Here is a 26,970-nt window from a genome sequence, read left to right as displayed (position 1 = left end):
CCTGGCATAAATCTGGGCAGCCTCCCCAGTTGCTGCACTGATTTCTACCTTAGCAGAGCTAACCTGGACCTTTCATGGTATGGTCTCACATACCTGTGGATGGCGGTCACCTCTTACAGCTGCACGTTCTCCTCCTAGCTTCCAAACAAGAATGTCTCTCCTGAACCTTCAAGAGCTTCCAGCCTACTTCCATCAGATGAAGTTCTTCACTTGCAGCAATGCGTTGCTTTTATATCTCTCCCTGCAGGTCTTCGCAGGCACCAGACACAAACGCTTGGGGAACAAGTGTTTGTCACAGTTTTGGCTACACTTCAGGGCTCTAAGACGTGAATCTCGGTTGTATATTGCTGGCCCCTGAATGAGAACCCATGAGTCACAACAGCCTAAACTACTAATAAAGGCTTAGCTATGGTCACAGGTTGATGCAAAATCTCTTCTAACTGTTGTCACAAAGATCTCTAACCTGTTACAACACTCAGCAGCCTCCAGGGACAGGAAAAGTAGAGATCCAAACAAACACAAGTTATTCTTCACAAGCCCTTGTGAAGAATCGAGGGGGAGGTGAGAAGGTGCAGCCAAAGGGCAGTCTATTTCAAATATCCTACACACCTGCTGCAAGCAGCTGAGGTAATTACCTCTGGATGGATGCCTGGAGCAGGCAGCTGGGATTAGAGAGGATGAAGGCTGACCCAAGCCTCCAATCACTAAATGAGCCTGAAAGGCTACTGATGGTTAAGAACAGGGGGGGTCTATCCAGGACCAACTTGTCAGAACATGACTGATGGTCTATTAGACCTTTTTACTGTGCTCCAGGTACTTTCAGGAGTATCTCAGCTACGCATTTTTGACTCCTTTTTGCTCAGGGCCAGGTCATTCCACTGCTCCACCTCTATTGCAAGACCAAACCCATTTCATTACAACCTGTTTCGAAAAGGGACCATGTTAATCCAGTTCTTTCTACAAAGATTTTTGGAGGAGTGTACCAGGAAATTGATAGTATATTCATGGTAACTTCAGTGTCATTTGTCTCTGCTCAACACACTCAACAGATACCAAATTCTTCCAGTGTCTGGAACATTTTTGAGGGGTTACAATTCACACTGTTTCTTTCAGTATAGCTGAGTTTTCCCTTTAAAATAACAGAAGCCCATGCTTTGACATTAAACTGACAGCATCAACAGAGTCATATTTGGATCAGATTTGATCCCTAAGTGGGATTTATTCATCCATCAGCTGCCAACAGCATTAAGCATTGGTATACGAGCCAACTGCCAAGACTCTTTCTGCAATCAGTAGAAATCAGGTGGTGGCTCAGCTGCTCAGACATGGGTGCCCGGGACTGTCAGAGACCTACCATGCATCCCTCTGGTTCCCCTAAAGGGCACAAGCCATGCCTGCCAGACCTGTGTCCATACATCCTATGATATCTCAGGGGGAATTGGATGGATCAATAGAATCTATGTAGCCCAAAGGAGGATTTGCCATGTCCAGAGAAGACCCACACATGGACATGAACAGACTAAGTTCTCCATCAGAACCAGAGAGCACCAGGTTGGAAGGGACTTCAAAGATCATCTGGTCCAACCTTACTAGGCAAAGCATGATCTAAGCTAGATGTTCCAGCACCTTCTCCAGCTGAAGCTTAAGTGCCCAATGTTAGGGAATCCACCACTTCCCTTGGGAGCTTGTCACTGAGCTACTGATTTGTATCACTGAGAGCCTAGAGGACTGACTGAGAGGTAGACAAATGAGATGGGTTTGGGCTCACCTTGCTCCAGGTCAGTGTGACATACAGACCGACACATGAGCTATAGGTGTCCCAGGTTATCTTCCAGTCTGTGAACTCCAGTGGTGCCATTCAGTTGGCCAAAGGAAGGGCTGAGAAACACTGCAGAAATCACTGCAACCCATGAGCTTCCCTGTCATGGGGATTACCTGGAAGCACTGAAATTCACCTTAAGTCCATAGATCACATCTCATGGCTGGAAGAGGTACAGCACTTGGTAGAGTGTCCACCACACTGATGAATGATGTCCAAGCCGTAAGAGACCACAAGTGGGTTCTCGCCAAAGACAGCTGAGAAAATAGTCCAAGTCCTCAGCAGATATCTCACAAATGGGCTATTTTAACAGGACTGAGCCTTGTCATCATATCTCCCTTCAAGAAAGAAGCAATTTGGGGTTGCTCAAGCAATGACAGGTGCACGAGAAAACCCAACACATTCTTGCCTCCAAATATTCAGAAACAAGTTGGACATTTTAGCATGTTTCATCACAAATCAGCCTTTGGTGGTTCTTCAGTGATTATGTGTTTCTCCTGTTATGAAATACACTATCAAGAAGCAAATGCATAGCAGATTAATCCCTCATCAATAGAGCTGGTCTACAAAATGGACAATAATAGATAGAAGTATTACCACAGCTTCTCTCCAACCTCAAAAAGACTCTAAAACACCAACCTCACTCCCATCACTAAGTGTCAAACCATTTACTACTTTGGCAGGGAAATAATCATTCTCCCCACTGTTCTCTTCAGAGCATTCTTTACCTCCTTGTTCCTCAGGCTGTAGATGAAAGGGTTCAACATTGGGGTCACCATGGTGTAAAAGACAGAAACTATTTTGTCCCTGCCCGGGTTGTAGCTGGAGCTGGGCCGGAGGTACATGAAGATAAGGGTCCCGTAGAAGATGGTGACAACCACTAGGTGGGATGCACAGGTACCAAAAGCTTTGCCCAGCACAGAGCCTGCCCTCAGGATGGTGAAGAGGATGTGGCCATAGGAGATGAGGATGACTGATATTGTGGGGACCTCACTGAAGCCCCCAAAAGCAAATAGCAACACTTTGAGAGTGGTGGCCCATCGCAGAAGAAGTGGTCAATGACATTGGGGCCACAGAAGGACACCCTCAATGCAAAGCCTGTGAAGACGACTGAATTAAAAAGCCCAACTGCATAGGAGCCAGCTAAGAGGGAAACACAGACCTTCTTGGACATGAGGATGGGGTAACGCAAGGGGTTGCAGATGGCAGCATAGCGGTCATATGCCATCCCAGCCAGGAGGTAGCACTCTGTGATTGCAAAAGCAGCATAGAAATAGAGCTGCAGGAAGCAGCCAGCAAAAGAAATAGTCTTCCTTTCAGACAAGAGGTTCAGCAGCATTTTGGGTGTCACCACGGAGGAGTAGCACAGATCCAAGAAGGACAAGTGGCTGAGAAAGAAGTACATGGGGCTTTGAAGCTGGGAATCGAGCCAGACTGCAGCAATGATGCCAAGGTTTCCTACCACGGTGCTGACATAGACGAGCAGGAAAAGCACAAAGAGGGTAACCTGGAAGTCAAGGCAATCTGTGAACCCCTTGAAAACAAACTGTCACTGTAGTCCAGTTTTCCCAAGCCATCAGTGCCCAAGAAGCTCCCAGTTCCCAGGCAGGGGGATGGTTTCCATGAGCTTGGTTACGATGGCTTAATCCTTTGCTTAATTATTAGTGGGGTTTAATTCTTTTCTCTGTAGGTAATGAAGAGCTTCTCTAATGAAACACTGCCAGGTACCTTGGCAGGAGGCTTAGATGGTCCACAACCACCTGCCCATGCAGGGAGTCACTGACTACATCTATCACTCAAGCTCTTAGACCAAGCTTTGAATATATCTTCTACCTTCACACACTGATTCCAAAGGAAGTCTGAAGCCAACAAAACCAGGTTTCCCTTGGACATCGCCGTGGTCTTCACTATGTTTCCATCTGCCTGCAGTTTTCTCCACATTAAGGGAAGAGCAGCTCATGTTGACTGTTCTGATAATACACAAAGTAAAGGAATATTAGCTTTCATGCTGCTTTTCAGGTTGAAGATGTCCCAGAGACTCTTTTCATTACCCCAGGTAGCACAGAGTCTGAATTTGTTGCTCCTTAGTCCAAGTGCTCAGAAATAAAAGCAGTATGCTGGTTTTTATTAAAGACAACTGATTAATAACAAGGTTAGTGGCTACCTTGGGGGCTAAACTGCATTTCAATAACTGCTCTCATAAGAATAAATACATAGAATAGACAGAAGGGCATATGCATTTACCTTTCCTTCTCCAGTATCTTCCAGCTTCACTGGTGACTTTTTAAAAGTGTGCTTTTCCCTTTAATTTCTATCATTCAAATTAAATTTTAAGCAAACAGCAAATACTTTCAAGCAACTGATTTCATGCCAGATTAAGGTTAGGAAGTAAAACTTCCTTTTAGAAAGGATTTATAACGTAACTATGCGTCTCAAACACAGACATTTGAGAGGAGTTTAAATCTAGCTCCACCACCATCCCCCAAAACAGTACCTGAGATGCCACTTTTGGTTTCCTGTTGAAGACCCAGCCTCTTTCAGGCTGAGCTATTATTGTGCCTACCTCTTATTCCTTTCTCCAAGGAAATCATTCAGTGACAGAACCTGCACCTTATCATTGCTGAGGGGAACTAGAAAGGCAACAATACAGATGAATAGAGCATACCCTATTAAATTCACTTGAAATTGTCTATGCTGATCTCTTAAATAGGATAAAATACATCCCCAAAAAGGATTGTGTCAGGAGAGGGGGTAAATACAGAAGATATTAAACATTTCTTCTGTACATGTTTATATTTGTGCCCCTATAACCATTACCAATAAGCAAGGAGACGTTTGCAAAGAGAAAATGCAATTTAAGCTTCTGTGGCAATCACTGCTACATTCCTTTGGCATTGCCTCTAAACAGGTCTTCCTTGCTCATTTGCATGACTATTGCACAGAAGCATCTCTGTCTTGATAGAAAAAAGTATTTTTCCACCTTCTCTGAAGCTCTGATTTATAAAGCAAGCTAGAAGAAATTTTGTGATTCTATGATGCTGTGCTTCACCATTCCATGAAATCCTCCAAATCTCCTTTCCTTCTCTGTTCAGTTCTACATGATGTTGGCTGTCCATGTACGGCTGCGTCTCCCAGAGGCTCCTGTATTCGCTATTTATTGCTTTCCAGCTTAGATGGTTGAGATAAGCTGCCAGCAGTCTCATTGGGCACATCACCCCATGCTAACTTTGTTTTCACCCCCCTTCAATATAAGTGGAAAGTTGCCTTAGTGACTTCAGAAGTTAGACATCTGGAGTTATTACTTCCTCAGCCCCTGAGATGGGCTGTCTTCTGGGAGCCAGAATACACTGAAAACAGAAATTGCTGCGAGGTTACTGACAAAGAGCATCTCTTAGTGATGACATTTCGGCACCTTGTAACTACAGAAACACTCAAGCTGGACAGCTTTATGAGTTTTTACTAAGACTGGAAACCCATTACCAAACCACAGTGTTACCCACCTACTCAAAAACATTATTCTACAATTATATTTGGAAAATGGAGGCTATACTAATAACCGGAGAATAACACTCAAGTATAAAGTTCAATTGATTACTCTAATTCCCTCACTGGATAAACTATCTCCTATTTTGCCCATGAAAGGATATGGATGGAGAGGGACTGGCAGACCAGTGAGCACTGGCTTGGGCTGTTGGGTACAGAGAGTGATGGATTCTACTCTGCAGCAGCCTGGAGAGTACCACAGGGGTTTATCTCTCTAACTTCTTAACTGAATCTAAGGAGAACACCATGGTGTGCAGTGACCATCCCACAGTACCTGAGCAGGAGAAGTAGAGCAGGAACAGAGACCAAGGCCAAGTCCAGCCAAGACTCCAGAGCATCAAGTGAGTTGGGAATTATGAGGCAGGTGCAAAAATGAAATCAACACAGATCAAGTCAGTCCCCTGGTCAGGTTTAGGTCCAGCAATTGTTAGGAAAGCCCAAGAGCAACCTCAGATCACCATCAAAGAATTCCATAGATGTGCCCAACTCCTGCGAAAATGGAAACCAGAACTCCTCAAACATAGTCCAATCACCTTGGGCTGAGCTTAAATAGAGATAGTGGGCAAATGGGCAGAGGGTGGGGATGGAGCCCCAGCTGAGGCTGCTCAGGGTGATGAAGGCCTATTAGTTCAGCCTGGGACAATTCATCACTGCCTCAAATGCCCATTTCTCATCCTTGAATACAGTGGAAGCCCTAAAGCACCAGCTCAGGTGTTGGACATCCAGGCACTACAAGTGGATAACCCAACTGGGGCTGGAAAACTGGGCATGCAAGTGAGCAGAGAGGAACAGCAGCAGCTCCAGAGAAGGAGTCACTTGTGCTTCATGTTGCATTTAGGGACCCTCTGCAAGATCTGAAATGTCTCTAAACCCATTCTCATTCTGTTGGCAATGACAGACAAAAATCCTTGCATGGTCCACAAGAATGCCAGAAGCATCCTATGAGCTGGTCATCACTGCTGCTGTGTAGCTGTGCTCAGGTTTGGCTCATCCACACCATGCCTCTCAGATGCAAAAGCACCACAATGCCTTTCAGAGTTGATTTCACACCATTTCCTTTTCCTTTTCTTTGTTTTCCTCTGATAAAGCATGATCAGCCCTGGAGGCTTCCTCCCAGGAGAGCACATGCAACTGTATTTACAGCCCCAGCACCACAGGCTGGGCTCTTGGAGTCTGGCAGGAGCTCACCTCTCTTCACATCAGGTGATTCAGAGAGGTGATGCTGGCACATAGATGTTCTCTGCTGTGCCGGGATAAATCCTTGGCTCGATAAATCACTCGGTGGCAGAAGGAAGGCACAGGAGGTAACACCAGCACAAAGCAGAGCCTCACCTGCACTTAGGCAGTGGGATTGCTTCTGCATGTCCTCGTTTCCTCTTTGGGAAAGCTGCTTCGGAAAACAGCCTTACCAATGTGGGTTTTCTTTATAAGAAGAGAGAGCATTGGCTTATGCAGGTTGCTTTTCTTTTATATAGGCAGCTAAAGCAAGATGCACTGAATTACTCAAGAGTTAAATGAGGATGAATCTTATTTTGTTATAAAGAAATGCAGCATTTCAGATTGTCAACAGAATATGGTCACTAACAAATCAACCTTTGGAATCAGCCTGTTATAACATCAACTCTTTTTTAAGGCAAGCAACATATTGCCCATGGGTTTAGGATGCTTCAGCATGTTGGATCTCAGAAAGGTATAATCATGACTTTAGCAATTTTGAATTATATATAACACTTTGATAAATGCAATTTTAAGACTGGCATTAGAATTGAAAACCAAAGGAAAATGTCTGGAGGTCATTAATGTGTAAACTACTATTTCAATGGGAATGTGACTTTCTCTTGCTCAAGGTTTACTTGCAGCCCTATGAGGTTCTTCTAAGCTGTCTTCTGACTCAAATTGCCTCCAGTCTGAAAGTGAGTGAAGATCTGATTCTTCACTTAAACCTGAAAAATCAGGTGCCTCAAGAAATCCATAGTTTATGTTTCTCAGCATAGAAGAACAAAAATGGCATTTTTTGCTTCATCACACTCTCTGTTGTTTTCTAAATACCTCAAATGAAAAACAAAATCATATAATTTGGGTTTAAAAAATACAATACAAAATATTAATTCCACCAAAACATAGCAGTCAAACTGGTGATCAATTGTAGTTAAATATGGTCCAAAAATTAATTTCTATTTGCAATGATTTTGATGTTTTCCTTCCTTTCTCATTGGTAGGTAACACCTGAAAATGGGAGGAAATCACACTCAGACTAAATTCATCCTGTTGGGAATTACAGACAGCCCATGTGCACAGACCCCTCTTTTTGTCTTGTTTCTATTGATTTACACAGTCGATTTGGTGGGGAACTTTGGCATTATCACAGTGGTTCGGGTGTCTCCCAGCCTCCACACCCCCATGTACTTCTTCCTCACCCATTTTGCCATCATTGAAGTCTGCTATTCCACAGTCATCTCCCCCAGGATGCTGGCAGACCTGTTATCAGAGGACAAAACCATTTCATTTCTTGGCTGCATGATGCAGTTACTCACCTTTGGTTTCTTGGCCAACATGAGTGTCACCTCTTGGCCATGATGGCCTACGACCGGCACGTTGCTATCTGCCAGCCCCTGCTTTATGTGACCATCATCTCCAGCCGTGTCTGCCGGCAGCTGATAGCATCATCCTACCTATTCGCGTTCCTCAGTGCCATCATCAGCACGTGGTGCGTGTCTGGAGGTTCCTTCTGTGGTCCCAGCCGCATCGACCACTACTTCTGTGATGAAGTTCCTGTGCTAAAGCTCGTGTGCTCTGACACCCACAGCAGCGAGATGGTCATCTTTGCCTTAGCCACCATCAACGTGGTGGGGATGAGTGTGGTCATTTTGCTCTCCTACATCTCTATCATCCGCACGGTGCTGAGGATGTGCTCAGCACAGAGCAGGGCCAGAGCCTTCCACACCTGCACCTCCCATTTGATGGCTGTTTCCATATTCTTTGGGACAGGATTCTTCATGTACCTACAACCTCCATCTAGCCACAGTAGCCTGGATAAGCTGGCCTCCATCTTTTACACAGTGGTCATCCCAATGTTCAACCCATTCATCTACAGCCTGAGGAACAGGGAGGTGAAGGAGGCTCTGCTGAGGTGCGGGAGGAGGTTCTTCAACCACTGGCAACATACAAGACTTGTATCATGCAGGACATGAATACTCTACATCAAGTGAGAAAGCCTAAACTAATGGGATTTTCCACTAATTCTCATGGCTTTATGTAGGTTCTTTCACAGTTCCTGCACAAAATTCAATGAGGGTATTTAATGAGAAATAGAACCCCCATCACATCTTCCTTGGAAGGAACCCAAAAGGAGCAGGAACCTCAAACTTCAATTCACTTCTCAGCTACCAGTGTAGGAAGAGATTAACTTGAATTACCCCAGGCCTCTTTTTCCTCACAGGAAACACCAGTCAGCTTTATTAATTTCTCACTTTTGTCACTGATAAACATCCACTTTTCTTGCAAGGTTCCTGACCTTGTCCCTCAGCTCCAATATGTGTAATATGTGTGTATGTGTGTAAATATATATATGGGTGACAGAGGAATACAAATAAAATGTATAAAACTAGTATTACAAGTGACACACACAGACTTGGACTCAATGTGTGGATCTGCATGACTGTACTGCACAGAATCCTCTCTATCTTGAGAAAATCTTATTTTCTCACATCCTGGCTTGCTTTATAAATCAGAGCTTCAGAAAAGTGGATCCTCTAAGTCTCCTTTTTTTCTCTGTTCAGTTCTACAGGGTGCTGGGTGTCAATGTTTGGCTGCATCTACCAGAGACTCCTGTCTTTACCGTTTATTACTTTCTATCTTAGATGGTTGGGATACGCTGCCAGCAGCCTCATTGGGCACATAACCCCATGGCAATCTTGTTTTCTCTCCCCTTCAGATGTAACTGAAGAATTTCTTCAGGGAGTTCATAAGTTAAACATCTGGAGCTGTTAATTCCTCAGCCTTTGAGATGGGTTGTCTTCTGGGACACAGAAGAGAACAAAATCAGAAACACTCTGAAGTTATTGAGAAAGAGCATTTCTTAGGGAAGGCTCCTCAGCATCTTCAAAGAAAAGAAACAATCAAGCTGGAAAGATTAAAGAGTCTTTACTAAGACTTGAAAGCCATTTCCAAAGAAAAGTGCTGCCCACCTACTAAGTGCCATAATTCTAATATCATATTTGGAAATGGAGGAGATACTAATGACCAGAGAATAACACTGAATAGAATGCTCAACTGACTACTCTATTTGCCTCACTGAGAAGACTGCCTCCTCGTTTGCCCATGCAGGGACATGGTCTGAATGGAGAGGGACTGCCAGAGCAATGAGCCCTGGCTGGGCTGTTGGGTGCAACCAGAGAGAGTTTGTAATTTGCAAAAACCTTGCCAGTACCACAGGGGTTTCTCTCTTTAATCTCTTTAAAGAGAGCCAAAGAGGAACACCACTGTGTGCAGGGACCTCCCCACAGTACCTCAGCTCCAAGGTAGCAACAGTGTCTAAAAGAAACCATTCTAATATCTCCCAATTCTCTTTCAAAAGCAAGAGAGAGACACCTTGGACATCAGTTTTAAAGGGAACAAGACCAAACTGAGACTCTGCCTTTCCTTTCTGCACTAAGGGAAACTAAGGTATTTCTGTTTCCAGCTAGCCTAAAGGTGGTACTCCATGCTCCTGGTTATTCCCATACATATAGCTTTCACACAGTGGAAAGGAGTCCCCACCCCAGTGTAGGATCAACCTGTTTGAAGCCCAAGCGTCAAAATCCTTTCCAATCAAAAGGGGAAAAAACACATTTCCCTTGCTTTTGGGGAGCAAGCTGCTCCAGTGGAAGGGGTCCCTGCCCGTGGCAGGGGTTGGAGCTGGAGGAGGTTTAAGCTCCCTTCATCCCAACCATTCCATGATTCTATGATTTCAGGGACAGAGAAAGGATGCATGAATGAATTAATGGTGTCACTTTCTTTTTGACTTGATGCCACCAACAAGTGCTCTGTGTCTTTCGTATTGCAGATGAGGGTAAATCTGAGATTTGTTATTGGGAATTTGCAGCATGGGAAATGCCAGTTAGAAACAGAGGGAGGGGGAAAACCCCACTGTAAGAGCAGTCAAACACTGACATAGGGGCCAAGGAGGGTGTAAAACCTCTGTCCCTGGTTGTCCCCATGGCTCAGCAGGAAAACAACCATTGGCTGGGTTAAATAATAACCAGGGAATTATCAGGAAGCTTTGGGAACAAAGCAGGATTCAGCTGATTGACCCTGGGTGCCTGTTAGTTGTGTGCTGTTAAGAAATCAGCAAACACTTTGATCCTGGCTTGATTCAATTTAATCATGGAGGTTCTCCCTCCAGCCAAGGTTATTTCATGTCTCTAGGAGAGCCCTCAGGCTCAGCCATGGCTCCAGGTTTCACCATGGTCCTGGCAGAGGCTGCAGCTCTATGGGCTCAGGTAATGCACACATTGAAGTATTTTGGGGTGTTTTATGTATACAATGATTGCCCGTCACGCAGCATCTCTCTGTGCAGGAAGGCAACAGGAGAGAACTGAGGGCCAGTAAAGTCATTCCTCCAGGGTACTATGGGCTGCCATGTATCTGGTCTGAAGGCTGCTGAACAGCACCGTAGCTGGTATATTCTGTCCTGGTCAGGCTGCCATGGAGATCATGGCTTTTATTGCTGTCAATAGGGGGATGGCAAGCAAAGGTGTGGAGCAGTGTACAGGGGTTCCTTGACAGTATCTTCCCTTTCATGGGGATTCGACACTTCCACATCTTAAAACGCTTTCAAAGGGACTTCATTCATAACAGAAGTCACACAAGTACCATATTTCACCTAACTTCCTTGCTGTCTGAAATGAAATGAGGTGAACGGTGCTGGAAATCATTGAATGAGGTTTGTACGTCAAAACCTAAAAATACTTCCTGCATGGCATCACACTGATTTGCTGTCATCTCTATTTCTCTTGCTAAAGGTGTTTTTGTCCTTTTCTTAAGGCCCTTAATGAATTTAACAACACTGTCTAGAAATGGACTTTGATTTAGTGGAACGGTAGAATTCACTCTCTGTTTATTCTCATTTGCCATGCAAAATGGAGAGCAAAAAGAAAAAGCTCTTCAAGCTCATCAAGTCCAACCCTTGACCCAGCACTGCCAAGGCCACCCCTAACCCATGGCACTGAGGCCTCGTCTCCATGGTGTGTGAGCACTTGCAGGGCCCGTGCCTGCAGCCCTGCCCTGGGCAGCCTGTTCCAGTGCCTGAGCACCCTCTGGGGCAGGAATTGTTCCTCAGCTCCATCTAAACCTGCCCTGGTGCAGCTTGAGGCCGGTTCCTCTTGTCCCATCCCTTGTTCCTTGGGAGCAGAGCCCAGCCCCTCCTGTCTCCATCCTCCTGTCAGGCAGTTGGAGGGAGTGATAACGTCCCCACTCATCGTCAGATGAAGAGAAGTGCATGCTTGTAGTTGTCTACCAGTCTCTTCGTTATGTGAAATTAACTACTAAACATGATTATCAAAGTTTGGAGAGTGAAATTATTTGCATTCTCAATCACATCAACCAGTGCATCATGTAAGTCTGGGAGCAGAAGACCCCCAACATGTTGTCCATACTTAACAAAAACCTGAGCATCTCCCCCACATCTCCATTCTATCTGGCCCTAAACTTACAACATGCAAGATCATTTTATTTTCAAGCGTCTCCTCAACGCCTCCTTCACCTCCTTATTCCTAAGGCTGTAGATCAAGGGGTTCAGCATGGGAGTCACCACTGTGTAGAGCACCACAGCCCATTTATCTGCTCCTCTTGTGCTGTCTGAGATGGGGAATAAATACATAAAAAAGCACGCCCCATAGAAGATGCTGACAGTGGTGAGGTGGGAGGTGCAGGTAGAGAAGGCTTTGCGCTTGCCCTTGGCTGAATTGATGCTGAGGATGGTGGCAATGATGGCCACGTAGGAGAGCAGGACAACCAGGATGCTGGACACACCAAAGAGAGATGCTGCAGTGGTCAGGATGATGCGGCTGAGGGTGGTGTTGGAGGTGGAGAGAGAGATGAGAGGGGAAATGTCACAGAAGAAGAGGTCGATGGTGCTGGAGCTGCAGAAGGACAGGGTGGACATGCTGATGGTCTGTGCCACGCCATTGGTCAGCCCCACGAGGTACGAGCCAGTCACCAGCTGGAAACAGCACTTTGGCGACATGACAAGGGGGTAGAGCAGGGGATGGCAAATGGCCACGTAACGGTCATAGGCCATCGAAGCCAGCAGGAAGCATTCAGATATCCCAAAGAGATCAAAGAGGAAGACCTGAGGTGAGGTAAATCCTGACCACTGCTTCTTGTCCAAGCAAACATCAATGCTCACATCACCCAAGGTTGGTGAGGCATGACTTGGCCTTGGTACCTCCGTGCTGGTTACTCATGGTCACCCTCCTGTCCTTCCTCTGCTTGGAGACGGCTTCCTGGGGAATTTGGTTCTTAATCCCATGGGGGACCGAGGCAGCCCCAGTCCCTGAGCTCTCCTTGATGATGGCATTCACCTTCTTCCACCCATCGTGCTGGAAGCACAAGAGACAAAGGAGAGCCTGAGGGAGAGGTGCCCAAATGTAGAAGGAAGGAGATGGGAAGGAACAGATGAGGAGTGTGGTAAAGGAGTGAAATGGGCAGCAACAGGGGAAAAGGGCCCTTCTGAAGGGATGCTTTAGGGTTGCCCCTGTCACTGGTGGCTCTGATGGATGCTCCCAAGCCCATCACAGAATCCCAGAGAGGTTTGTGTTGGAAGGGACCTTAAAGCTCACCCAGCTCCAACCCCTGCCATGGGCAGGGACCCCTTCCACTGGAGCAGCTTGCTCCAAGCCCCTGTGTCCAACCTGGCCTTGAGCACTGCCAGGGATGGGGCAGCCACAGCTTCTCTGCGCACCCTGTGCCAGCGCCTCAGCACCCTCACAGGGAAGAGCTTCTGCCTAAGAGCTCATCTCAGTCTCCCCTCTGGCAGGTTAAAGCCTTCATGGGGGTTGTGAGGAAGCTCCTTCTACAGCAAAACATGAAAGGAAAGTGCATGCTTACAGCAGGAGATGGTTGGGACTGAGCTGGCTCTGCAAGGCATGGAATATCTGTATGGATATGTAGGGATGTGATGGACACAGGGGGGTGTGCACAGAGATGATCCCTCCTTACTTCGCATGAGTCCTGGTCCCAAATCCTTGCACTGCTCACACAGCCCCTGTGGCCACCCTGCAGCACATGGAGGGGCACAGGGTCTCCTCTCTGCTACAATGTCCATAGGAAGGATTTAAGCAGTGATCCCTAAGAAGTGAAAGCTGAGTCCCAATTTAGAGCCAGCTCCATGCAGAGCAGGGAGGGATTTCAGTCCAGTGCCTCCATCAGCAGGGTACCAGCAGTGGCAGAAGCCACCAGCATCCCCATGAGAATGTCCCCTGTTTCCTACAGAGCCCCAGCATCCTTCATCCTGCCCCATGGTGTGCAGTGACGTGGTGGAGTTTGCAGTTTGAAAGGGACTATGGAGCAGCCCCTTTGCTCTCTGCCCCCTCCAGACGTTATCCCTGTGTCAGTGACCTCCCTCCACACATCCCATATCCCCACAGCCGTGGCTACTCCCCATCCATCTCTTGCTGTCAGGCTGGGACTGAGCACGGAAATGGGAGGTGTGGGACAAGATGGGAGGTTGCGGGTGCCAGCACAGAGACAGGACGAGCGTTTGGGGTGGGTGCAAGGGAGAGGGGACCGCATTCTACATTTCTTTTCCCTATTCCTTAGCTATACAGGATTTGCATGAGCAGCCACAACACTGTGGATGCTTCAACACCTCCCTGTGCTTTTTAATATCAGGTGTTGATGGCTGAGCTGATGGTACCCAGAGGGGCTTTGACCAGGGTAGGGAGTCAGAGCAATCCCTATGTCCCTCCAATCAGATGTATGACATTACATCTTCCTCAGTTCCAGCCTGACAGCAGGAAATGGATGGGGAGAATCCATGGCTGTGGGGACATGGGATGTGTGGAGGGAGGTCACTGACACAGGGATAACGGCTGGAGGGGGCAGAGAACAAAAGGGCTGCTCCATAGTCCTCTTCAAACTGCAAACTCCACCGCCTCACTGCACACCATGAGGCAGGATGAAGGATGCTGGGGCTCTGCAGGAAACAGGGGACATTGGAGGCACTGGTCTGAATTCCCTGGCTCCAAAGTGGGACTCAGCTTTCACTTCTTAGGTATCAGAGCATAAATCCTTCCTATGGGCATCATAATGGAGAGGAGACCCTCTGCCCCCCATATGCTGTGGGGTGGCCGTGGGGGCTGTGTGAGCAGTGCGAGGATTTGGGACTAGGACTGATGCAAAGCAAGGAGGGACCATATCCATGCACACCCTCCTATGTCTATCACATCCCTACATATCCATACACATATCCCATGCCGTGCCGAGCCAGCTCGGTCCCATCCATCTCCTGCTGTCAGCCGGGCTGTGGCTGCAGGGCTGGTATTGAGCAGGGTGATGAGGAGTTGTAAAAGGCAGAGCTGACAGCAGGAGGAGGATGGAGGGGGTTTATCCACAGCATCGCACTGTGTCCTGCAGCTCCTGTGAATGGTTTTACTGCTGGAGAGAGAAGGGAAGGGGAGGATGTGACTCTGGAAGGAGATGGAACCCCAAATGATGCTCAGATTGTGGGGGTTTGCTCCCAGTGTGCACTGCCAGGGGATCTGGCTGATCTCTGGTGGGAATCCATGTGACATGCACTTTCCTTTCATGTTTGGCTGTAGAAGGAGTTTCCCCATAACCCCCATGAATGCTTTAACCTGCCAGAGGGGAGACTGAGATGAGTTCTTAGGCAGAAGCTCTTCCCTGGGAGGTTGCTGAGGTGCTGGCACAGGGTGCCCAGAGAAGCTGTGGCTGCCCCATGCCTGGCAGCGTTCAAGGCCAGGTTGGACACAGGGGCTTGGAGCAAGCTGCTCCAGTGGAAGGGGTCCCTGCCAGTGTCAGGAGAATGTCGCTGGAGGAGCTTTGAAGTCCCTTCCAACGCAAACCTGGCTGGGATTCTTTGATATTGTAGATCCCCTTAGAATTATAAACCACCTTGTAGCTCCAGCAATAAAACAAACCTGGATGCCCCCTTGTCCTTACCTGTGACACATTTGGTTCTTCTTCCTTGCTTCACACTGAGTTATGACAGATTACGAGGACACTTATATGCACTGCCTGTCCCCCCTGCTGGTGTAATTGCTTTGTAACCCTTGTCTCTAATCCACTGAGAACTCCAAGGTGCTTTGGCTGAGAAGTGTTTTGGAGAGCTTCCTATGGGAGAAGGGCAATTATTACTATATTTCTCTGTCATACGTATGTGTGCATGTATGGGGGGGTGCAGAGATGGTTGACAGAGGAATACAAAAATAAAATATAAAATAAAATTAAATTAAAAAATGGAATAAAGAATAAATTAAAATTAAGAAGAATTAAAAAAAATAAAATTAAAATGAAACTTAAAATTGAAAACAACATAAAATGCAAACAAAAATATATATTAAAGTAAAATTAAGAAGAATTAAAAAAATAAAATTAAAATGAAACTTAAAATTGAAAACAACATAAAATGCAAACAAAAATATATATTAAAGTAACTTAGCTAAAGAATAGTCTAGAATAATAAACTAAAATAATATGAAATACTAAAATAAATAAAAACTAAACTGAAAACTAAACTAAACCAAATCAAACTAGAATAAAACAAAGCTGGTTTTACTGCATGGATCCCTCTCCCTGGAAAGGGGCCTGGGACAAGGGTCTGTAAGGACAGGCCAAGGGGAATGGCTTGAACCTGCCCGAGGGGAGACTGAGATGAGCTTTTAGGCAGAAGCTCTTCCCTGTGAGGGTGCTGAGGCGCCGGCACAGGGTGCCCAGAGAAGCTGTGGCTGCCCCATCCCTGGCAGTGCTCAAGGCCAGGTTGGACACAGGGGCTTGGAGCAAGCTGCTCCAGTGGAAGGGGTCCCTGCCCACGGCAGGGGTTGAAGCTGGAGGAGCTTTAAGCTCCATTCAACCCAAACCAGTCCAGGATTCCAGGATTCATCTCATAATCCTAGATATCCGTATAAATACACGCATGCACAAAGGTTTCCATTGCTGGGAGACCAACAGGCATTTCTGGGCTGTGATTCATGTGATTTGCTTAAGAGACTGGAGCGACAACAGGGTGAATTACACACAGAAGTGACTGTTTCCTATGGGTGGGAGGAAATACCCTTTGGTTGAAAGATTTATTTGAGCAAGAACATTCCAACTTTAAAGTTGGTTACTTGTATTTTTTACCTGGGTTTGCTTCTTTGACAGAGAGCCCTTCAGGATATCCACAGCAATCTCCATTCTTTAACTTATTGGTGAATTATGTAAAAAGTTTAATTTTTAATCAGCTTTAAGAGCTCGGAAATCCAACATTGATGATTCAATCACTGCTGAAAGAGTCAATATTGACCCAACATGCGATTAAGTTCTTTACATTTGCACACCATCGGCAAAGGAACAACAAAGACAAGGCTCAAATTGACCAAAGGCTTCCAGAGAAATTAGCACCCACACATTTCGAAGGACCAAACACCTTCAGCTTAACCTGCAATTTCACTTGCAGGAACCAGTTTTTGGGTGGGAAAGCTTTATTTAAGAGTGCCATAAGCCTTACCATGAGAAAGTAGAGTGGAAAGTTGTGTTATTAACTGATTATATGATGTCCTGTGGTCCTTTGGGTCTGTTCCATTCTCAGCCAGCCTGGTAGGCACTGGGTTTCAGAGACACTCCATAGGAAGAGAGTTTCTGACTCTTCTTCTGGGTTCACCTCTGAACCTTGCAACCTGGAAACCCATGCCCAGGGTAGTCCAGGCTGTCTCTGTAGTAGTTGAACAGAGCATTGAGGTGAACAGGATGAATCAAGGTGTTTGGAGGAGCTCTTTGTGCTCATTGACCATTGGTGATGAATGAGGTTGGGCTTCATCTCACCCACCTTCATCTAGGCAGGTGATACATGTCATATCAGTGTCAGACACCTTATAAATGAGAGAGAAATTACAGAGTAATCACCTCAGTACACCTTCACAGAGCCCTCTGTGCAATGAGTCCTGCTCAATAACAGCAACAAGGAAACACCCTCCTGGTCACCAGCTTCCTCCATTCACTGCCTTCTCCCAACTGCTCTCATCAGGGCAGCCTTCACCTCCCTGTTCCTCAGGCTGTAGATCAAGGGCTTCAGTGTGGGGGTCAGGATGGTGTAGAACAACGTGGCCGTTTTGTTCTCATCCAACACAAAGGTGGAGCTGGGGCGCAGGTACATGAACAAGATTGCCCCATAGAACGTGGTGACTACCATCAGGTGGGACGTGCAAGTGGAGAAGGCTTTTCTCCTGCCCTCCTTTGAGTGGATCCTCAGGACAGCGGGGAGGATGCAAGCATAGGAGATAAAGATGATGGTCATGGTGCTGAGACAGTTTATGTTCACAAGAGCAACGATGACCACCTCGTAGGTGTGGGTGTTGGAGCAGGAGAGAGCTAAGAGTGGGGCAATGTCACAGACGTAGTGGTAGATAACATTGGAGTGGCAGAAGGAGAAGGTGAAGATGAAAGTGGTGTGGGTCACCGCATGGAAGACACCAACAGCATAGGAACCAGACACAAGCCACCAGCACATCCGTGCACGCATGATGGTGGGTTACAGGAGGGGTTTGCAGATGGCCCCGTACCTGTCATAGGCCATCACAGCCAGCAGGAGGCACTCGGTGACCCCAAATGTGACAAAGAAGCAGAGCTGGGCTGCGCACCCCGAGAAGCTGATGGTTTTCTCCAGCGTCAAAATCTGCACCAGCATTTTGGGGAGGATGATGGAGGAGTAGCAGATGTTGACAAAAGCCAAGTGGCTGAGGAAATAGTACATGGGGGTGTGAAGGTGAAGATCAGTCCTGATTAACACAATGATCCCAAAGTTCCCCAAGAGGGTCACCATGTACATGGCCAGGAGCGCCATGAAAAGGGGGACCTGGAGGTCTTTGCAGGTGGTCAGCCCCAGAAGAATGAACTCACGCACATCAGTGTGATTGATGGGTGTCATCCTCTGTAATGCATCAACCTGCAGGAGATGGGCAAAATAGACAATGATATGGGCAGCTCAAGAGGACCCTCAGCTTCCTCAGTGTCACCAAAGGGAAGCAGAACTCATCCTGCTACAGGGTCAGTTGGACTCTGGATAGCTCTTGGAAGAGATTTGGGCTCTTGGAAGAGCCAAGCCTCCATCTGGTGGCTACAAGAGGATCCTAAAACCAAAATCTCAAGCTCAACAGTGAGAACACCCGCCTGGGTTTAGCTCAGCATTTCATCTCTCCTATTTGTGCCTTCCTGAGTACATTCAACACAGAAGGAAGGTCAATAACTGAGAAATTCTTAGAAGTTGGGTTGGAACTAGATGATCTTAAGGTCCTTTCCAACCCTAACTATTGGGTTGGAACTGGATGATCTTAATGTCCTTTCCAACCCTAACTATTCTATGGTCGAGGTTTAACCCCAGGTGGCAACTAAGCCCCACACAGCTCAGCAGTAACTAAAACACCCTGGACTTACCAACACCATTTCAGCACCAATCCAAACCATAGCCCCATAGTAGCTACTATGAAGACAATTTGCTCTATCCCAGACAAGGAAACCTGCAGGGTCCGTTCAGCTCCTTCAGCAACTGGGATGAGTTTGGCTGCTCCTCCAGATGATGACTGAGGCCACATTCATCTCCAAGCAGATGCTGAGAGTGGGTTTTAGCACTCTTTCCTTACAAGCTGCACTGAGGGTGATTTGCTGCTGCATCTTGCAAGGGCAGACAAAAGCCCTCTCTAGTTTCTAGTGTTCAAGATGTATTTATACTCATTTCTCTGACCTCAGAGGTGTTCCAGTCCATGAAGCTTGACAACAAGCAACATCAACCAGGAGCATCAATCTCTTCATCTCCAGCTGCACTAATAGAGCCCAGGAACAATTTGCTGTAACTATGTGGATTTAAGGAGTTGTCTTCCCCGTTCTCCCACATTGAGGAGAGGGAGTAGATGACAAGTGAATGTCTACATGATTCACCCCTGATTATTCTCATGACTTTCTCTACTGGCTTTCTTAATGCTACTTAAACAGGATTTCAGCAATGCAAAGAGCAGTTCCTGCAACCATTTTTAGTCTCATAGTAGCCCCTTCTTAACATCTAACTGCAAAACCCACACCAAAAGTTAATTCTTGCTTTTGCTGACTTCACTAAGACAGTAATTGTCCCAACACCAGGTTTTTATTGTCTATTTGGGGTTTTTTATCCATTTTTCTATGAGCACTGATGAGAAAAGCAAGGAAACAGCAACCACCTGAACTCAAATCAACACCAGAACTGCAGGAGTATCTAAACAAAATTCTTCTCACTGATATCTGTCCACTAGGTCGAAGCGTTGTGACACGTTTTATCCACTACACTGTGGTCTTGGTGCATGGATTCATGAAACACTTCCCTGTCTACTTACTTGAAGAGATTTTAGTTTATGGAGCCGGAGAACGCCCTGGTTCAGTTTCTTTCATAGAATCCCAGACTGGTTTGGGATGAAAGGAGCTTAAAGCTCATCAATTCCAGCCCCTGCCACGGGCAGGGACCCCTTCCACTGGAGCAGCTTGCTCCAAGCCCCTGTGTCCAACCTGGCCTTGAGCACTGCCAGGGATGGGGCAGCCACAGCTTCTCTGGGCACCCTGTGCCAGCGCCTCAGCACCCTCCCAGGGAAGAGCTTCTGCCTAAGAGCTCATCTCAATCTCCCCTCTGGCAGATTCAAGCCATTCCCCCTGGCCTGTCCCTACAGGCCTTGGTCCAAAGCCCCTCTCCAGGTTTTCTGCAATGTCCCTTATGGTATTGAAAGACCACAATAACATCTCCCTGAAGCCCTTTTCCCCTGTTGCTGCCCATTTCACTCCTTTACCACATTCCTCACTGTTCCCCCCCATCTCCTTCCTTCTGCTTTCAGGCACTGCTCCTCCGGCTCTCCTTTGTCTCTAGTGCTTCCAGCACGATGGGTGGAAGAAGGTGAATGTCATCATCAAGGAGAGCTCAAGGACTGGGGCTGCCTCAGTCCTGATGGGATTAAGAGCCAAATTTCCCAGGAAGCCCTCTCCAGGCAGAGGAAGGACAGGAGGGTGACCATGAGGAGTACTAATGCCAAGTCATGCCTGACCAACCTGAGTGCCTTGGGTGATGTGAGCATTGATGTTTGCTTGGACAAGAAGTAGTGGCCAGCATTTACCTCACCAATAGCAAGGTCACCACGATCTTCTGTTGGCTCTTTGCAGCCAAACTTGTGAGCTATGCTTTGAGTACAAGGAATTGAAGGCAGGTGGAAAGCTGGTTCATTGCACATGGTGCCTGACATTGCTGATGGACCCTGGTACTAGCTCCCACTGGCAAGGTTCCCCTCACCTCCCTGCCATGATGATGTCAACCATGGCCCCTCTGCAGCTGTGACTGCCTCAGAAATGCTCCAAAAGTGGATGTGAAAGGTGGGGTTGTTCTGCGGTTTGCTCTAAGGGAGCCCAAAGCCCTGTTGCTCGCTCAAGCTGAGGTCATCTCCTCTGGGTACACTTCTTCTGCAAACCAAGCAGCACAGAGAAGAGATAATGACCTGCTGTGGGCTTTGTCACCTCCTGGGGCCCAAAGACATTCACAGTCCCACATCCCCACATCCCATGAAATAGGAAGGGGGTTTGCTGATGCTGGTTCATTCCCAGGCTCTCTGCACAGCTCCAGGCACGTTCATCTTCACATCCATCTCCAAGAGCATCAGGAGGGCAGCAGAGACAGAGCTGAGATGTAAGTGAGGGGCAGCATCTTTCAGCCCATCATTCTGCTGTGGTTCTCTCTTGCCAACAAGCAGCAGCTCCTGTCTCCATCTCCTGCCCTGCTGCAGGGTCCTGGGCTTCTTGATGATGCTCTGGGCTTCCCAGGGAGCTGCTTGTGCTGTGTCCTCCCCACGCTGCTGCTGAGAAGGCAGCTTTGGAGATCACCCTGGTGGGGAACACTCTCAGGAGGCTTCCTCTCCTCACTGACTACAAAGGTTTCCTGGATGAGCACCAGAAGCTTTCCTGTACAGGACATTCAGGGTGCTCCCCATGTGCTGAGGTGAGGCAGGTCTGAAAGATGACTTCCCCCCCCCCCCAAAAAAAAAAAAAAACATCAAGGAGAGATTTTTGAGATCTGGGGGTTGCCTGTTTCTGTTGTAGTGTCGAGGATCCAGCAGAAGACCCAGGAAAAGATTTTAGGGCAAACCAAGTGTGTCAGGAGGAGGGGGAAAACCAACCTAAGCCTCTGTGTGAGAATGCATAGGTTAATAGCATGGTTTCGGCTGACAGGAACTTAGAGCTGATAGAGATGCAGCCCCTTGTCATGGACAGGGTCACCATTCACCAGAGCAGGCTGCTCCAATTCCCATTAAACTGCATTTTACATAGCTCAGGAATTCATTGCAGTTTGCAGTTAGGAAGAAGCCCCAGCGGAGTGGGAAGAAGCGGGTGCTTGGGAAATGCCCAAAAGAGGAGGAAGGATTAACTCTGTGTTGTGCGAGCACCACGTTTCTCTGTGTTCCAGGTTGAGCCGGATGGTGTCCAAACCCCAGGCTGAGCACTAACACAGGCGATGAAGTGCACACTAAGGTAAAGATATTCAGGTACGGAATCTCCCCACTGCTTTCGACAGAAGTCATTGTTCAACATCCAGGAGCGAGCCAGAGAGCAGGCACCACGTTGTGCCATGGTGTTTAACTGCTTGAGCACCCCTTCGTTCTACCTGTGCTGGGACAGGACTTTCACCAAGCTCTTCCTCATTGGTCTGTGCCTGAACTCTCCCTTTACATCCTGCAGGACTGTCTCTGAGCAGCTCGCACCACACAGAGGCTTTTCCACCTGGGACATCCCTGCCTGTTGGAGAAGAAACCTGCAGGCAGGAGCTCACACAGAAAGCACCATCCAGCCCATGGCACAAAGCAATTGCACCCAAGTGACCGAGTTCAGCCTGGCGGGCTTCACAGAGGACCCGGTGACTCAGGGCAACTTGTTCCTGCTCTTCCTGCTCACCTACCTTGTCACCATCGTGGGCAACCTGGGCATCATCATCTTAATCAGGGCCAGCCCCCACCTCCACTCCCCCATGTATTATTTGCTGGGCAACCTGGCCTTTGTAGACTTCTGTTTCTCCACCATCGTCACCCCCAAGATGCTGGTTGACTTGATGTCAGAGAAGAAGATCATTGCTTATGCTGGGTGTGTGGCTCAGGTCTTCCTCTTTCAACTTTTTGGGATAACTGAATACTTCCTGCTGGCTGCAATGGCCTATGACCGTTACATGGCCATTTGCCATCCCCTGCTCTACCCCCTTGTCATGTCCCCAAAGTGCTGTTTCCAGCTGGTGACTGGCTCGTACCTCATGGGGCTGACCAATGGCGTGGGACAGACCATCAGCATGTCCACCCTGTCCTTCTGCAGCTCCAGCACCATCGACCTCTTCTTCTGTGACATTTCCCCTCTCATCTCGCTCTCCACCTCCAACACCACCCTCAGCCGCATCATCCTGACCACTGCAGCATCTCTCTTTGGTGTGTCCAGCAGCCTGGTTGTCCTGCTCTCCTACATGGCCATCATCGCCACCATCCTCAGCATCAATTCAGCTGAGGGCAAGCGCAAAGCCTTCTCCACCTGCACCTCCCACCTCACCACTGTCAGCATCTCCTATGGGGCATCCTTTTTCACATACTTACATCCCAGCTCAAGAGGAGCAGATAAATGGGCTGTGGTGCTCTACACTGTGGTGACTCCCATGCTGAACCCCTTGATCTACAGCCTGAGGAATAAGGAGGTGAAAGAGGCCTTTAGGAGACTATTGAAAATTAAGTGATCTTGAATGTTTTAAGTTTAGCCTCAGGTAGAATACAGATGTGGGGGAGATGCTCAGCTGTTTCTGAATAATCTCAAATAGACAGCATGTTGAAGAGGTTACACCTTAACTTACATGATGCATTGGCTGCTTTGATTTCACCAGCTGAGAATACAAATTGCAAAAGCTTTTACAATTCCCTGCACCCAAGGTATGCTCTATGTTGTGTGTTGCTCTCCTTTTGCTTGGCAAATCACAATAAACAGAGTGAATTCTACTCCTGCACTAAATCAAGCTCTGTTTCTAGACAGTTATTAAGGGCCATAAGCAAAGAACACGAACACCCTTAAACAAGAAAAATAAAGGGGACAGCAAATTACTGGCACAATGTGCAGGCAGTTTTTTTAGGTTTTGATTCTCAAACCTCATTGAATGATTTCCAGCACCATTCACCTCATTTCATTTCAGACAGCAAAGACCTTAAGTTTAATGTGGTACTTGGGTGGCTTCTGTTATGCATGAAGGTGCTCTGAAAGCATTTTTAGATGTTTTAGTGAAGAATCCCCACGACAGGGCAGTTACAATCAAGAAACCCCTGTCCCCTGCTCCACACCTCTGCTTTCCATTCCGCTGCTGACAGCAATAAAAGACATGACCTCCATGGCAGCCTGACCAGAACAGATCATAGCAGCTGTGGTGTTTTTCAACAGTCTTCAGACCTGATTCGTGGCAGTCTGTAGCAATGGCATTGCCTGCCCCAATGTCTCTCCTGTTGCTTTCCTGCGCAGAGAGCTGATGTGTGATGGGCAAACACTGTATACATGAAACACCCCAAAATACACCAATGTATGCATTACCTCAGCCCATAGAGCTGCAGCCTCTGCCAGGACCATGGTCACCCAAGTCTCTGTCAGCCTGGCCTTGGACACTGCCAGGGATAGGGCATTCACAGATTCCCTGGGCAACCCATTCCAGTGCCTCACCACCCTAACAGGAAAGAACTTCCTCCTTATATCGGATCTAAACTTCCCCTGTCTAAGTTTTAACCCATTACCCCTTGTCCTGTCACTACAGTCCCCGATGAAGAGTCCCTCCCCAGCATCCCTATAGGTCCCCTTCAGGTACTGGAAGGCTGCTATGAGGTCCCCACGCAGCCTTCTCTTCTCCAGGCTGAAAAGCCCCAACTTCCTCAGCCTATCTTCATACGGGAGGTGCTCCAGTCCCCTGAACATCCTCGTGGCCTCCTCTGGACTTGTTCCAGCAGTTCCATGTCCTTTTTGTCCTGAGAACACCAGAACTGCACACAATGCTCCAGGTGAGGTCTCACGAGAGCAGAGTAGAGGGGCAGGATCACCTCCTTCGCCCTGCTGGTCACGCTCCTTTTGATTATGGTGGACAGGAGATGTCACTGTGCAGACAGACCTCCTCTCCTTCAAACCTCTCCCCATAAACAATTTATATCTGCTATAAAATGAGATGTTAGCAGCAGCCGGGCTTGGTGCACATCACCTTCACACTGTGCTTTATCTGAATTAAACATTCATTACTTATGTCCAAACCAGTAGTTCAGGTGGTGGCTCCATGTCTCATAGAATCATAGAGTGGTTTGGGTTAGAAAGTACCTTAAGACCATCCAGTCCCAACCCCCTATCACGGGCAGGGACACCTTCCACTAGAGAATGTTGCTCCAAGCCCCTTTTGTCCAACCTGGCCTTGAACACTGCCAGGGATGGAGAATTTACCACTTATTTGGGCAACCAGAAGTCATGAACTAAAGTGTGCCTGTTCCTGAGCTGTCCCAGTCATTCCTTCATGATGATGTGCTGCACCACACAGACATAATTCCATAGTCCAAGACCATTATCCCAATGAAACATCCACATGAGCATGGGTAGAGCAGGTCAGATTGGATGAACCCATGTCAAGAAGCACACAGGCATCTGGGATTGAGTTCAGTTGCCTGAACATTGACTAATAACACCCTGGAGATGCCCCTGGGTCTCCCTCTGAGCTTTCAGATGTTGCTTCAGAATGACCCAACCCTTCTGAAGGCTGCATGATGTACTTATCAAGTGAATGCAATGTCCTTGGCCCTTCAGGACAGAGCAAATGGCACCACATTTCTATATGAGTGTGACCAAACCTGACCTGGGGCATTTCACTGCATCTGTCTCCTTCCCTGCAACCAAAGTGCTAGTTTCCACCAACACCTATAAGAAAACATGAAAAAAAAAAGGGGGGTTCTTGGTTCTTAAATTATCTTTTTTTTTTTTTTCCTTTATGAAGTTTTAGTCCAGCTGAAAACTAAAATAAAGCTTTTAAGACTGTTGGGAGGAGGGATTAGGAGATCTGAAGTAGTTTCATCCTCTTCAAATTCAGATATATAAAAGTTGAGTCATTAAATAAGTTTAGTGTCTTCATCTGTGCTCAGTGAAGGTGTGTTTCTGTATCTCTAGTGTTTGTTCAGAGAAAGAGAGCAGTTTCAAGAGTTTAAAGCTTAACACACACACACACACACACACACAAAGAGCTTTCTCCCATCCCTGTGTTCCCATCCCCATCAGAGGCTGGGCTCAGGCTGCATGCACTGGGCTCCTTTAAGACTCATAGAATCAACCAGGTTGGTAAAGCACTTTAAGCTCATCAAGTCCAACCATTCCCAGCACTGCCAAGGCCACCCCTAACCCATGGCAATGAGGCCTCTTCTCCACGGTGTGTGAGCACTTGCAGGGCCCGTGCCTGCAGCCCTGCCCTGGGCAGCCTGTTCCAATGCTGAGCACCCTCTGGGGCAGGAATTGTTCCTCAGCTCCATCTAAACCTGCCCTGGTGCAGCCTGAGGCCGGTTCCTCTTGTCCTGTCTTTTGGACTAACACAAACTGAAAAAGGGTTTGAGGGGGGCAGCTGATCCAGTTTGACCTCCAGGAGGCCTTCAGATCCTGACTGGAATTAGTTTAATCCAGAGAAAGCTATTCTGAGATGCATATACCATGGACAGAGGGGGCATGGTACAAGTCCTTCTGATGTTCAGACCTCCTCTGGACCACATCCATCCTCACCAACTGCCCTAGGGTGTGATAAAACATCCTCCTATTCCCATCCATTCTAGAAGGGACCTGACTATCCCATAACTAAACAATGAATTCTAGATGTTGAGTCAGGTGACCCCATTCCCATGCTTATTCTAAAATCCCAAATTCATAATGGTAGGAAAACCACACTTATGAAAGCCAGTCAGACAAGGAGGATGGACGTACTGGACTTCAACTTGCCTCACAGCTTAAGAGCCACAAGCAAACCCATCCCAAGGCAATTAATGACAAGAGATTTAAAGTATGAGGTGTCCTTGAGCAGGTCCAAAGGTGAGGGGAAATGCAATGAGCTTCCCCAGTTCCATTTACTAGAAGGTCAAAAGCAGGAAGGGACAAAGCACCCCATTAGCAAGAACCACATTATCTGCACATGTCATGAAGACAAGGATGTGTCTTTAAAGAGAGAGTATGACCAAGCTTGTATGGGCACAGCAAGCCCTCCAGCAGGCCCGAGATCCAGCCCTTCACAATACAAGCAGTCACAGCTATTTCCATCACAAGTGATGCTGCTCACTTTGCCAAAGCAAAAAGTGGTCCTTGGGGACCAACCACCCTTCCAGGAGTCATCAGCTTTAACA

The 26,970-nt window shown here is 47.3% G+C and overlaps 2 protein-coding genes and 3 pseudogenes across 2 annotated transcripts; 2 read left to right on the top strand and 3 right to left on the bottom strand.

Annotated features, from left to right (window-relative positions):
- The window catches only part of LOC136017804 (olfactory receptor 5AP2-like), a 313,756-nt pseudogene extending 304,774 nt beyond the window's left edge, over positions 1–8,982 (top strand).
- Positions 2,206–3,562, bottom strand: LOC136017811 (olfactory receptor 5AP2-like; annotated as a pseudogene).
- A 3,083-nt stretch (positions 8,983–12,065) lies between the features above and the next one.
- Positions 12,066–17,393, bottom strand: LOC136017755 (olfactory receptor 5G25-like). Its single transcript, XM_065686315.1, has 3 exons — positions 17,388–17,393; positions 12,797–12,942; positions 12,066–12,744 (listed from the first exon to the last, which is right to left on the bottom strand). The coding sequence occupies exons 1-3, from the start codon at positions 17,391–17,393 to the stop codon at positions 12,066–12,068; spliced, it is 831 nt and encodes a 276-aa protein (XP_065542387.1).
- Positions 17,394–17,555: 162 nt separating this feature from the next.
- LOC136017808 (olfactory receptor 8U9-like) lies at positions 17,556–18,485 on the bottom strand (annotated as a pseudogene).
- A 3,815-nt stretch (positions 18,486–22,300) lies between these two features.
- Positions 22,301–23,364, top strand: LOC136017810 (olfactory receptor 5G3-like). Its single transcript, XM_065686441.1, has one exon. The coding sequence runs from the start codon at positions 22,407–22,409 to the stop codon at positions 23,322–23,324; it is 918 nt and encodes a 305-aa protein (XP_065542513.1). The 5' UTR covers positions 22,301–22,406; the 3' UTR covers positions 23,325–23,364.
- The last annotated feature ends 3,606 nt before the right edge of the window (positions 23,365–26,970 follow it).

The sequence above is a fragment of the Lathamus discolor genome, chromosome 6, assembly GCF_037157495.1.
Source record: "Lathamus discolor isolate bLatDis1 chromosome 6, bLatDis1.hap1, whole genome shotgun sequence".
NCBI lineage: Eukaryota > Metazoa > Chordata > Aves > Psittaciformes > Psittacidae > Lathamus > Lathamus discolor.
Note: the sequence above shows the minus strand (reverse complement) of the source record. Positions and strands in the feature narration are given on the sequence as shown.